General features: G+C 33.8%; 1 protein-coding gene across 1 annotated transcript in view; it reads right to left on the bottom strand.

Moving 5' to 3' along the window:
- Positions 1-14734, bottom strand: part of Ns4 (Nucleostemin 4) — a 52891-nt gene extending 38157 nt beyond the window's left edge. Inside the window, exons 1-2 of the mRNA XM_083121949.1 lie at positions 14624-14734; positions 11285-11399 (exon numbers count right to left, since the gene is read on the bottom strand). Of these exons, the coding sequence (XP_082978075.1) occupies positions 11285-11381 (97 nt within the window). The 5' untranslated portion in view covers positions 11382-11399; positions 14624-14734. The remainder of the gene's footprint in view (positions 1-11284; positions 11400-14623) is intronic.
- Between the last annotated feature and the right edge of the window lie 601 nt (positions 14735-15335).

Raw genomic sequence — 15335 nt, forward strand, 5'->3', positions numbered from 1 at the left:
TGTGTGTCAAGGATTTTCATAACACACAAAAACTTAGGATTTGTATTCCTGTTTCTCTAGTTGGTTTGGTCTTGCACAAATTTCATGACTTAGCAGGCCATTTTGGTGCAAGTCGTACTCTTTCTCAAATATTTTGTCACTTTCAATGGAAAGGCATGAGAAAAGATGTACAACAATATGTCACAGATTGTGATATTTGTGTTCGTACAAAACCAAACAGGCACCCCGCTAAACATTTAGCCAAAATACACTTAACTGATGAACCTGGTAAGATTTTATTTATTGATTTACAAGGTCCTTTTACCATGGGTCCTAAACGTAAACGTTTCCTTTTCACTATTTTGGACGCAGCTTCCAGATACTTGATTGCTTATCCTATACCTAACAGCAATGCTGTTTCTGTATTGAAAAAATTATGTGAAATTTATTTTGTGCATCTCGGCATACCGGAAAAAATAATTTCTGATAATGGACCGCAGTTTCGTTCACACATATTTAATACAAAGATGAAGGAGTATGGTATTAAACTTGTGTTTACTCCTCCATATCACCCTTCATCCAATATGGTGGAGCGTTATCATGCTGAACTTAATCGTGTCATGAGGGTGTTGTGCATAGACAACCACTCACGATGGCCACAGCATGTTAGCTTGGCTTTGCATTGGCTAAATAATGCTATTTCTTCACATACAGGATTTGCTCCTATAGAGTTGAGACTAAACAAAGAGCCAAGTTTTAATTTGGGTGATGCATTTTGTTCTCAAGGTGACATCATACCATGGAACAAAAAACTAATCATGTCTCAAATTAAGAGCCACGCTGCTAGAACAAAAAGGTTAGATAAATTGAACAAAAAGGAAGTGAATAAAATATCAATCTCACCTGGTGATCTTGTTTTTGTCAAATGTAGACAGAGAGACATGGATGATAATCCTATAAGAAAATATTGTTTTCTGTTTGAGGGTCCTTACTTATGTATAAAAAATTTTGGGGATTCTCGTATTTCAATTTTGTTTTGCATGAATGGTGATTTTATTGAAAACGTGGCCATTGAACACGTAAAGTTATGGAGGTGTTCACTTGGTAAGAGGAAATTCTGGTTGCAACATTTGCAGAATATCAATAGCTCACATGCTGATCTGGTGCAGAAATTTCTTGCTCAAAGTAAACAAGAACAAGTTGATGTTTCTTTAGCTGCTATATCTTACATAGATGTAGTAACTGCTTAACACATCAACTTATTAAGGGTGGTTGGTTGGGAGTATCTTCTAGACTGTTGGTCTAGGGAGGTATATTTGGCCACAGTACTACTGTTCATCTTGATGGACAAAAATACAATATAATATTTTGAAGTACAAGTTTGTGATTTATTTTATGCACAATTTAGTTGCATGATCACTATATTTAAGTTTATTAGACTTAAATATAACTCCGCACGTTTGTGGGAAACTTGGCATTATTATGCACAACAAAAGCAAATTTTAAAACACTTTAATAGTTCATCTATATAACAAACTTGAATAGCTGGTGAAAGATGTTACCCAAGATGTTAGTTAAGCATTGGTAGTGTACCAAGAATGTAAGTGCATTTAAAATGCTTATATACGAGAATTATTTTATTTGCTATTAGGGAATTAAGTCAATAATTCCTGAAGATGAATTGTTTCCTCGTATATTTTATGAAGTTGACATGTAGCAGAGACATCCACTAGATGATCCAAGCTCGTCACTCATAATTCCATGCCACAGTTGCATGAAAGCATTGTGAAGTGTTCACGTAAAGGCAATAGTGAGTCCTATTGTGACACTAAATGTAGAAATATTTATTATATGAATATATATATTTATTTTTATGATGCACATGTATCTTTGGTGCTTTATCAAGTTTGGATTCTTCCAATAGTAATCAGGTAGTGCTGATAGGTTAGGTATTTATGATTTCAAATACACTTATCAAGCTAAGCCACACGATGATGCTATATATATATGATGATTGAAGGTTGACTATTTCCACATCTTAGGGGTATAAATTTATGAAGGAAAAATACATATTAAGACCAGTTACACTAGTTTTTTTTCAGGGAATGTAATGTTCCATTTATGTTATAATATAAATGTACTTAATTAAATAAGTGATTACTCTGAGCCATGTGTCTTATATTGATAATCATCGTAAGTATCAAGTATCTTTTGTGATAACCATTCTTAACATGTTTTGGATTAAAACTATGTTAGATGTATTTTTGATGACTTCTGAAATCACACATGACTACGTTAAAAACGTTTTAGTCAATTAAGCCTCAGAGATATGTTATTTTATCAATGCACTTGATAGGATAAAATATTTATACAGACTAGGATGAAATTTTGTTGGTATGAGGTATATTTTAGTTGTTTTATTCTAAATGAATAACTAACTAACTAACTAACTCTCTAGCCTTCTTAAACCCGAAGGTTCATGGCTGCAGCAACACAGGCCTTCCATGTTTCCCTATTTTGAGCAAGTTCTATATACTCTTTTCCATCCCTACCGATTTCCCTTAGGTCCATCTCAACGTTGTCCCTCCATCTTCGTCTTGGCCTTCCTACAGGTCTCTTACCATCAGGTTTCCCAACAAGAATCCTGTAAACTCCTCGTTCCTCTCCCATTCGTGCCACATGGCCTGCCCACCTAAGTCTTCTTGATTTAATTATTCTAATAATATCAGGACATGAATACAAATTATGTAGTTCTAAATTATGTAACCTTCTCCACTCACCTGTCTCCTCATCCCTTTTAGGTCCAAAGATTTTCCTAAGGATCTTATTTTCAAATACTCTCAATTTATGTTCCTCTTTCAATGTAAGGGACCAAGTTTCACATGCATATAATACTACAGGCAAAATTACTGTTTTGTATATTTTAACTTTCAGTTTCTTAGATATTAAACGAGAAGACAAAAGTTTATGAAGAGAGAAGTAACATGCATTTCCTGAATTAAGCCTACTTTTTATTTCCTCTTTAATATAATTTTCATTTGTTAATATTACTCCTAAGTATTTGAATTTGGAAATTGGTTCAAACGAGTTGTTATCAATAATTAGATTTTGATTATTACCTAACACTTGGTTTCTGCCTGTAAGCATATATTTAGTTTTCTCTTTGTTAACTTCCAAACCTATCTCTTTAGCAGTTTTGAAAAATATTTTAGCATTATTCTTAATTGTATTCACATCATCCCCCAGTAAGTCTACATCATCTGCATATGCTAACAACTGAGTCACACCATTTAATTTTAGTCCTTCTTTAGTTTCTTTTACCTTCCTAACAGCATATTCTAAGGCAAAATTAAAGAGCAATGGAGATAATGCATCTCCTTGTTTTAACCCATCATGAATTGTAAATTTGTCAGACATATTAATACCCACACGAATTTTACTTTCTGTTTCACTGGTGCATACTTTTATCATACTAACAAGCTTCTTAGGTATTCCAAACTCAACTAATATATTATATAGTTTATCTCTTTTGACTGAATCATATGCTTTTTTGAAATCAATGAATAGCTGATGGACATTTTGATTATATTCCCACTTTTTTTCAAGTGTCTGTCTGATGTGAAAAATTTGATCTGTAGTTGATCTGTTACGTTTAAATCCACATTGATAATCACCTATAATTTCATTAGCATATGGGGTTAGTCTTGTTAAAAGAATGTTAGATAAAATTTTATATGTTGTTGAGAGTAGAGAAATTCCACGGTAATTATTGCAGTTCATTTTATCACCTTTTTTAAACACAGGAACAATTATGGATTCTTTCCACTGTTGAGGGATTTCTTCTTTATTCCATATTAAACAGATTAATTTATGAATTTGATACATTAATGAATTTCCACCATATTTAATTAACTCAGCTGGTATTAAATCAATGCCAGGTGCTTTGTTATTCTTTAGCCTTTTAATAGCATCTTTAACTTCAGTCAAGTTGGGTTCTGGAACTAAAGGTTCTGCTGTGTGTACTTCATTCACTTCTGATTTATCTCCTACATGGACATTTAAAAGGTCATTAAAGTAGTTCTTCCATCTATTTAGAATATCACTTGGGTCAGCTAGAAAATCACCGTCTTTATCTTTTATCAAGTTTACTTTAGGTTGCCACCCCTTTCTAAATTCATTTACACCTTTATATAAATCTCTGATATTTTTATTTTTGCTGTTTGTTTCAATTTCGTTAATTTTGGTTTTCAAGTAATCTCTTTTTTTACTTCTAAACGTGCGGTTAACTTCTCGCTTTATTCTATTATAATTGTTTAGATTTGTATCATCAGAGTTATTTAACCACCTAAGTCTAGCCTGATTTCTTATTTCTATTAGATTATGACATTCTTTATCAAACCATGGCTTACTTTTTCTCGGTTTATGGTATCCTATACTTTCTTTAGCTGCTGATTCTATTGCATTACGTATGTGCTCCCAATTCTTATTTACGTCTGTTTCATTTATATTTTCATCATCATTTAAATCCTGCAAAACATCAAATCTATTTGACAGTTTAATTTGGTAATCTTTCTTAATTCTTTCATCAGTAAACTTTCCTGTATCAAATTTTAGAACTTTTAGATTTTGTTGCTTATGATTTATCACTGAGAGTCTTTCTCTTAATTTAGCAATTACTAAATAATGGTCACTAGCACAGTCAGCACCTCTATGTGTACGAACGTCAATTATACTAGTATGCCTTCTCTTATCAATGAGAATATGATCTATCTGATTGTGAGTTTTACCATCTGGAGAAGACCAGGTATATTTATGGATATCTTTATGTTTAAAAGTGGTACTTTTCACAATTAAATTCTTTGAGGTTGCAAAAGTAATCAATCTTATACCATTATCATTACTTAATTCATGAAGACTTTCTTTACCAATCGTGGGTTTAAATGTCTCTTCTTTGCCAATTTGTGCATTACAGTCACCTAACAGAATTTTCATATCATACTGAGAAAATTTATCAAAGACCTGTTCTAACTCTGCATAAAAATCATCTTTAGTATTATCATCTTTATCTTCCGTTGGTGCATGTATGTTTATTAAAATAATTTTACACCACCTACCCTGTAAAACTGCATATGATATCCTATCATTAATAAATTCTACTGTTTTAAGAGCCGATATAATTCTATTATTTATGAAAAAGCCTGTTCCAAAATTATGATTTTCAGTACCACCATAGAAAAAAGTATAATTTTTAGTTTTACAATTCCCTTCTCCTGGCCACCTAACTTCCTGGACAGCTACTACATCTAATTTATACTTAACTATCTCATTAACTGTACACTGAAATGCCCCAGGCCGGTAAAGGCTCAGAACATTCCAGGTGCCTAATTTAATATCCTTCTTCCTAACGTAGATCTTATCCTTAGTCCAGAGACCTCCCAAAGTAGTCCCCACCCGGAGATCCGAACGGGGGACTATTTTACCTCCGGAATATTTTACCTTGGGAACATCCATGGCCTTATATTGTTGTTTCTTGACATGTGTTTTTACAGTGCAGAGTTGTCAGCTCTACGCCTAACCCCCAATATGAATGGAGGAACTACTACACAAGACGAACACAAACACATTAGACAGCACAACTACTACACAAGACACACACAAACACATCACAACTACAACAAAATATAAACACAAACACACCACAACTACTACACAAGACAAACACAAACAAATTAGACAGCACAACTACTACGCAAGACAAAACCAACATACTAGACAGCACAACTACTACACATACATACTAGACAGCACAACTACAACACAAGACACATACATACACACCACCGATACTACACAAGACAAACAGAAACACATTATACAGCATACCTACTACACAAAATAAACACAAACACACTAGGCACTACAACTACTACACAAGACAAACCCAAAAACACTACACAGCACAACTACTGCACAAGACACACAAACACATAACAACCACTACACAAGATAAAACACAAATGCACAACTACTACTACGCAAGATTATATATACACACATACACACACATACATACATATACATACATATGTGTATATATACATATATATATATATATATACACATACACACACACACACACAAACATATATATATATATATACATATATATATATATACACACATATATATATATATATATATATATATATATATACATATATACACTTTTTCTTACCATCAGGTTTCCCAACAAGAATCCTGTAAACTCCTCTTTCCTCTCCCATTCGTGCCACGTGGCCTGCCCACCTAAGTCTTCTTGATTTAATTATTCTAATAATATCTGGACATGAATAAAAAATATTTAGTTCTAAATTATGTAACCTTCTCCACTCACCTGTCTCCTCATCCCTTTTAGGTCCAAATATTTTCCTGATGATCTTATTTTCAAATACTCTCAATTTACGTTCCTCTTTCAATGTAAGGGACCAAGTTTTGCATCCATATAATAATAAGGCAGAATTATCATATCATTTCAGTGAAAATATTGGAACATTGCAAAATTACTGTTTTGTATATTTTAACTTTTAGTTTCTTAGATATTAAACGAGAAGACTAAAGTTTATGAACAGAAAAGTAACATGAAATTTGGTCTTCATATCCAAATTTGTTTACTACGAGTAATCAATATATATCGAAGGCGCAGTGATGACGTTATGGCCTTGTAATCAAGGGGTCTCGGGTTCGATACCCGGTAGAGGCACACAGTGTTTCTGATCCCACTTTATACTCTAGGTACAATCCTTAATAGCCTTTCTGTGCATAAAGTGGACGTTAAACAAAAACTAAAAAAATCGTTAAGGAAGGTTGTTCAGTTGGTAGAGCATCTGGCTACTACGCGGAAGATCTGTGTTCGAATCCCGGGGGAGGTAATGTGGACCCGGAATTTTTACAGTCATTTTCCTGTTCCTGCGAGGCTCTGATACCCGCCCAGCCTTTCATCAATGGATACCTGGAGGCAACTCTGAGGGTTAAAGGCGGCTGATGCTGATCACATCACCCAACTATGGCCAAGATCAATAGTATTTGGAGCTCTACCTCCACATCACCCTATTTGCCTTCGTGGCATGTGTGCCTCGACCATACCCTCGACTTCACGAAGGAGCGCGGACGATCATCCCTCCAGACTAGGGATGGCCAAACAGATCCGGATCCGAAAATTCCGGATCCGGATCCGGGTCTGAAAGTTTCGGATCCGGATCCGAATCCGAAAGTTCCGGATCTGGATCCGGATCCGAGAGTTTCGTATCTCAATCCCATTATAATATTACCACACCTTAAAAGGTATTATGATCTTCGATTACAAAGAAATTTTTCGTTAGTCCTACAAGAATTTTTTCAAGTGTTGTTCCTAAAATACTTTGCTACGCATCGGCTAACACACTCATGCACAAATGTCCGAGGTGATTTTGTAAATGCCATTGAAACGAATATGTATTCATTCGAATATATTGGAAATGAAAACACACATAAATGTGAGACATTCCATTCCAGGATGAAACCTTTAACACATATAACAAGATAGAAATGTTATACAATAATTATACAATTGTTCTACAGTTACAGTTTTACAAATTAAAATAAAACATTATATGCAGTGTTAAATAATTACAAAGTGTAAGACTAACAAGGGAAGTTATCTAAGTGTCCCCCTCCGATTTCCATGAAACTTGGCAGCATAGTGGGGCCCAAAGGAAGAATTACGTGTTCGTTTGTTTCAGTTAAAAAACTGTTTTAGGGGGCAAAACAAATTCTAAATGAATAACAACATTAATTTGTGATTTATTTTGACAGCTTATTAAAGTACTTTGACATGATCATATAACATATTTGCACTTGAAGATATTATAATAATGAGCTTTCACAAGGTATTGTCAGTGTGATGTCATTCTCTATAAGTGTGATCTATATTAAGAGTAGACACAGATTGATTAATTATTTGACAATTTCAGATAGTATTTTCTCAATTGCAAACTCAAAGCTATTCTGATAATCGAAAATTGATTCATGGTTGTAAATTCTTTTTAATACACCCATGTATATATTTGACAGTGTTATACATCTGAGATTATATATCCAATATTTATGTTCATACTTCATAAATGTATAATGTAATATTTTCTTCATCATTACAAAACATGATAATGATATCTTAACTGATAACATATTGTTTATTTTGTTGGTTTGAAGAACAAAAAAATACTGCTTCATTTTACAACCATACCCATGAGGGTTGGTTGTTAAGTTCTTCTCTTAGACTGTTGCTTAAGGGAGGTACTGTGAGTCACAGTACTTTATGCATAATTTTTCGTTTGTCAGATGTCAATGTCAATTTTTTTTCACTTTTCGTGCTTCTTTCCTTGAGTCTGAAACATTAGTTCAGGTATGAAGTATTCATCTGTAGAGTTTGCCTTAAGTTGATCTTCGTAATCTGACATTGGTCCTCATTCGTATATCTTGATCCTTAGTTGTGATTAGCGGTGGAAAAATTCAATATAACAAATATTCTTTGTTATGTGTATTTTGGGTGCAAAAAATGTATAATATAATGTGATAGCATGTGCATAATAGATTTTAATATTAAGATTTAGCTGTGGCTTAAAAACATTTTCTAGAGCTCTAAGATTCCAAGAGTTGAATTGTAGGCTCAAATAGAAATAAACTTGACCAGAAGCAAAGACGTGTTGATCCAAGCTTAAGTCAAGTAGTAGGTTCCTTTAAAATGCTAGAATGCATTATGGCTCCAAAATGTGTTCACAAAGGGCAGAATAGGAAATTCGTGCCGTGACACTGTGAGTTCAGGAACAACAGTTATTTGAGATTTATAATTTTTGTGCGCACATCATAATTTATACATTTCTTGCATGAATTGATTTGTGATGTAAGAAATCTTAGTTTCGACACTCTGTAAATCTGAGGATGTTTGCTTTTGATGCAGGGACTTAGATTCTTGTCTTGTTAGCTGATGTTACTAGACAAATGGATGAATACACAATGGGAAACTTAGTTGGATCATAGGTAACTTACTCTACATATAGAAAATTATAATTAATATATTTTTGGCTAAATAAAGATTAATATAGAAATAATGCTCTCAGATTAAGAATGAAGTTCTTAATGGTGCTTTATTGGTTCATAATAAATCAAAATGTTATGTAGCCACATTGTTTTATGTAAAAATGGTTCATATGGAACTTCATTAGATAATTGTTGGTTTGTAGAACTTGATTTTTTTGTTTGTTTTTCAACATTATTATGTACTAAAAACTCACTATGTGTAGTTGCACTGTATTGGTTCATGATGAACATGTTCTTTTTCTATTGTTGGAAAACAAATATTCAGTTATACTCATTAAAAAAAAAAAATATTCAGTTATACTCAGTTGATTATAATGCTAAACATGAAAACAGTTTGTAAATATAGAGGAATTATATTAATTATTATATGTTAAAAGTCTCAGTAGTGCTCAGGTCTGTTGTTGTGGATCCGTCCCTTGTTGAGCGCCAGTATGACAATAAAAATAATATATTGTCATAACAACATTTGAAAAAGGTTAGGCCAAGTTCAAAGTTCCACATTTGTGCAATATTTATAACAATTTAGTCATAACAATTATTTTTGACTGGCAATATGAAAAACAAATATCTTCAATCATATGTGTTCTTTCAGACAAGAAAGATATGATACATTCAAATTTATAATTAAATTTATTGAAATTGTGTACATTTGCATTGGCTTCAAGGTTTATATACAAAGGTCAACTCTTTAAAAATTGTTCAGTGTACATTGTGATGTCATACTTGGTATTTTGTATCAACATTCAAAAAATGGTAATTGTGATCAATAGATAAGTATATTGTCATATACATAGTAAAATAGCTGAAACAGAGCAAATATGTACATTTACAACACAAACATTCAAGCTGTTAAGCACTTAGGGACAAAAATATAAAACAAAAACAATTGAAGATTGCACATACTAAAAAATCTGGCTTGAACTAGTAGCTCTGATACTAGTTGTCTGTGACTTGGTGAAGAGCTCAAGATGGAACAAAGATAAGTACAAATTTAGCATTATGGAATGGGGATATATTTGTACAATAATTGTTGCTTTTAAAGCATTAAACTTGGCAATGTGATAATAACTTGGATGCTTAAGTTATATAGAAGCCTTTTATGACTTGAATGAACTTTGATCATGATATAATCTGATAAAGATTCGAAAGTTGTGGAATGACACTGATATGTATAATAGATGCCATGTTGAATTGGAAGCAGTGAATAAGTATCTGTTTTCATCTTCCTTAAGGGGCTGGCTTGTGAATGTTACAGTTCCTCAAATGAGTGCTTGGAGGAAGGTCGCATAGAGTGACACTTATATGTTCTACGTTTGGAGGTGATTTGAGAAGATGATGAATTTCGAAAACTGAAGCTCAGAATTGTAGATACAAAGACTTTCTTTATCCTGGAAGGAGATAACAAAGATATATATATACATATTTTCTTATGTATAGCATTGATATCTTATAAATATTCTTGTAAACAAAGGCATAATTTGATGCTATTGTAATTTTGGTTGTTTCTAGTTTTTTCTTTCATTTTTATCAATATAATAATTATAAAGTTATCAGTATATGTAAACTTAAATTTTCTTTCCAATATAGCACCATAGCTACTACCTATTGTGCTGATGCTGAGTTGGAGTTATACTGACAAACATTGTTAAATCAGACGGATACTGACATGTTCAGTATGCAGTATGCATGTAGGTACATTTAGAGCACTCCATTTGTGTGCTACTTGGCACATTTCCTCCTGCAACTATGTACCGCAAAATGCAAATTTTCAAAGTATGTACATAATTTTTTTACAATGGTTTTCACCTGAATGTGATTGGTTCTTTCTGTCCAGAGTGTAAGATTTAATGGTGTTAGTAATTTTACTTTTTAGATAACTTAGGGGTGTTAGATGCGATGCTGATAATAATTTTACATTTTTGTGTCAAGTTTAGTGCTGTTAGCATTTCCAAGTGTTCTATTGCATTTTGAGTGTGCATACAAGGAATTAAAAAGCATGAAAGTTCTTGGGAACATAAGAGATTTCTCTCACGTGGGACCTAACATCTGTTAATTGTGATTTCAATGAATTGAAACAAATTTAATGTTAACACCAAATTCCATCAATTAAAAAACATAATTTCAATGAAGTAAACTTGGTCACTAGTTCCCAAAATTTTCAAGAACGTACCATGTTGTTCTGCTTCTTGCTTCTTTTGCCTCTTGTTCTGTAGCTGCTGCTTCTTGGCCTTACCACTGAATGGCACCTTCCTTCTGCCGTGAGGCATTCTTTATCTGGCAAGAGACTAATATTAAAACCACATTAAAGAATGAAAGAAAATACTCTTTTTTTATCATAGAAAAATGTATGTATATACAGAATCCACTCCACCTATGATTTTCAACTTAGAGCAGTGACTGCATCTATGTATTTGCCGGCACATAAGATTCACCCTGTTCTTTAGACCCATTTTTAAAGGAAAAAATTGTGTCAGACACCGACAAATATGGCACTTCTTTATGCTAGAGATGGAACCCCCTTAATGTCTTATTCTTTGGAGGTAAAATCATGAGAAAATTGCCGTTGTTATGTAATCATTAAAACTAAAGTTGGAAGTGGTCAGAAAAAAACAAAAAAACGGGAGTTTTTCCCTTGGCTTTTTTGGTATTTCAAATCAATGAAAATAAATTACTTGACTGCAAATTCTTGTTCCACAGCTTTCGTCTACCTCAGTCTCTCAGAAATATACTTTGACTAAACCTGAAATTTTGAGAAAAACTGGCTCCCCTGAGAAGTACCAGTTAAAATATGTAGTAAGAATTGTACTGTTTACTTTTGAAAAAATATAAATATGCTGACCAAGGCAGTAATTTATTTTATTAAAAACAAACTAAAACGTAACGTTTCAACCTTCTAGCAAGGTCTTCATCAGACTCTGTATCAAGTACAAAAGTTTTAGTTTATGTTTTTAATAAAATAAATTACTGCCTTGGTCAGCATATTTATATTTTTTCATAATCATGGAAACAAGGCTTAATGGTGTTGTGTTTACTTTTGATTACAAGTTTGGGAATTTTGCATTTAAGAATTCATAAATAAATCATACTTTAAAAAAAATGAAAAGTGCCAATTATGAATTACTTTCTAACTTGTTCTAGAAATATGTATTATTTGTTGCGAGTGTTTTGTATCATACATTTCCCTCACAACAATCTGGCCTCCCCGATGGTGCAGTGGAGGTGTTGTAATCAAGGTGTCCTGGGTTCAATTCCTGGTGGAGGCACCTTGTGGTTCGGATCCCACTTTAAACTGTAGGTCCAGTTCCAATTAGCCTTACTGTGCATAAAGTGGACTTAAAACACAAAGTAAATAAAATAAATCATAGCGATCTGGTAACCCTATGCATGAAACTCCCTGTGCACCTAATTTCAACAGGCATAGTAATCTTTGGTAGCACCACAACCCGTATCGACGAGTGCTAGCAAACAAATACCGGTAAATGTTCGATCTAGCACAAACACATTTCTTCATTTTTACAGAAGAAACTAGATAAATTTCTCATAAGGGACAGACAGCTGAAACTTGCTAGTTCATTTAATTTGAATATTCGTACTTACGTATTCTGCATTGAGAAACATTGCTGAAGGTGGCATTTCACTTATTTCACGCAAATAAGCTCTATTTGCAACATATCGAGTAAGTTTTCTTAGTTTCTTTTTGCCTTAGGTAACACACAAAATGGCAGTCAGAGTTGCACTACCATACTCGACATGCAGTGTTCCACCCCACTGCACCCAAAAATACCTACGTAGCCCCACAAACCATTGGCACCATTCGAAGCATTCATACATAGCCCCACGAACCATTTCCGGTAAGGTTAGGTTAGGTAGGGTCACGTATAGGTTATAATAGTTAAAAATTGGTTTTGAAAAAAATATGTGTAGCCCCACACACCATTCTTGCATAGCTCCACGAACCATTGACACATAGCCCCACAAACCATTTGTGGAAACGTACCTTCTTCAGTTACAAAAACACATGTTTGGGAACAATGACCGGGATTACGTCATCACACACAGGCTACATCCACCTGGAAGTAAATGGATGCAAGAGCTTTCGTGCATCGATCACACATTTATATCGAAAAATAGATGATTTACCGGCAAAATTCAATGAACGATGCGAGAAAACACTTCCCCGAGCTTCCACGGAGCGATTTTACAATACCGGGAATTTCTCCATTTTGTTTGAAATTCGGCATACTCACTAAATTAGGTCTCCTAATCACGAATCTGAAGTTAAAATTTGGCGCTCACGTGTCAAACTTGCAAAATAAGAGGGTCAGTCATCGCAACCGACAATGCACAACTGCTCATTATTTATCGTAAGATTTTCTGTTTCGAATACTTAAAGAACGAAATATATATATTCCTGATATTACTACGACCCTAAAATTTAACTATGTTTCCTAACCTAACCACGTGCCAATGGTTCGTGGGGCTAGCCACAATTCAGGAATTTCTATACGTGAGCGCCAAATTTTAAGTGCAGATTCGTGATTAGGAGAGCCAAATTAGTAAGTATCCGAAATTTCAAACAAATTGGAGAAATTCCCTGTATTGTTAAATTATACCAAATTGAAGATAATTTATTTCAATATAACATATAATGTGGGTTTTTGAACATTTCAATTCCTTCACAATTCCACGGTGAATTACAAATTCTACTGGATCTTCGACTCCGTGCAATTTCACCATGCATGCTGTGCACATGTTGTCGCAAGTTCGTAATCAGAAATGATGAACAGTAACGCACGTTTATTTACGTTCTACAACTGTTACACAATTACAAAACCGCATATTTGGAAACACTGATTGGTTGTTACGTCATGAAACGCACGCAAAAATTTGGTTCACGTAGTAGACGGACATCGAGGGAACAGCTTTCGTGCATCGGAGTGAAATTAATGTCGAAAATTACATGAATTACCGGCAAAAAAAAAATTCAGCGAGGGGAAAACACACTTCCAAGACCTTCCTAAAGTATAAATAAACTCATTTCGGTAAGTACTTTCTCCTGTAAAATTGAAGAAATACGTTTTGCGGAAACGAAAATTTTACCGATATAACATTAAATCAAATACCCACATAGTAATATAGAGAAGGGAAATTAATTCTCCAGAAAACACGCAGTAAGTAATCACTAAGCCGATGAATTACGTGTTAACAGACTTACATAGAAATCGAACCATGATTAGTTCGGAATTAAATAATAATAACTTGGGTCAATATCATTCTAACCTGGCACTTGCGAAGGTGAATATCTACTTGGCTTACAAAATGTTAGGCAACATGAACTGATCGACTACTATTGGCAATTTGACCAAATTCGTCATTTTCAAATACACGTAGCTTGACACTTCATGCTTACGCTTACTATGAATCACATTTGTACACTACCATGAAAAGAAATGCTCAGTTATTATTTTATTTCGAAATGCAATTAGATTTCCAATAAAATATAACTCACCCCGTGAAAATATCGAACAATTCATTTGCCGCGAAAGAAAGTGTTAGTATGTGATAGTAACACCGATATTACAGCTGTTACTTGTTTTCGTTTCAGCAGCTTCCGTCCAGAATTCTCCGTCCCGCACGAAAATTTTATTTTGGCAGTGTCTGCTGCGCGTTCTTTTTCTGCTGGAACCTCAAAAGAAATGCGCGTGGCAGCAAACTCGGTCTTTGTTTTATCGTGATTTCATCATGCTATGTATCAATTACGTCTGTAACACATACTGTGAAGTAGCGATTACTTTCACATGAATGTTTTAAGATTAGATCCCTTAGCATTCTTCTAATAATAAACCTAAATGATCTCGTAGTTAGGTTAGGTTCCGTTAGCATTAAAATAATATTGCTAAATGCTTTCTAAAGAAAAAGGTTCTAAATTCCCTGTACATTCATTCCCACTAGTCAAACTTGCATTTTTCTTGTCTTCATCTGTTCTTAAGATTTGTAACATCCTTTTAGCAGACGAATTACGTGTCAGGAGCAAATTTGACGCTTATTCTTACTGCTGACACGTGCGTGGCAGCAGACTCGGCCTTTTTTTTATTTTTTATGAAAGGACATAACGGAGCTCTTGCGAATTCGGACACAAGACCTTGCGGCCTGAAGTAGCAATTGCTAGTTGCTACCTCACACACACACGTACTACTGACCGTGTTTGTTACCTCCGTTTG

The sequence above is a fragment of the Lepisma saccharinum genome, chromosome 5 (genome assembly GCF_977018435.1).
Source record: "Lepisma saccharinum chromosome 5, izLepSacc3.1, whole genome shotgun sequence".
Lineage (NCBI taxonomy): Eukaryota > Metazoa > Arthropoda > Insecta > Zygentoma > Lepismatidae > Lepisma > Lepisma saccharinum.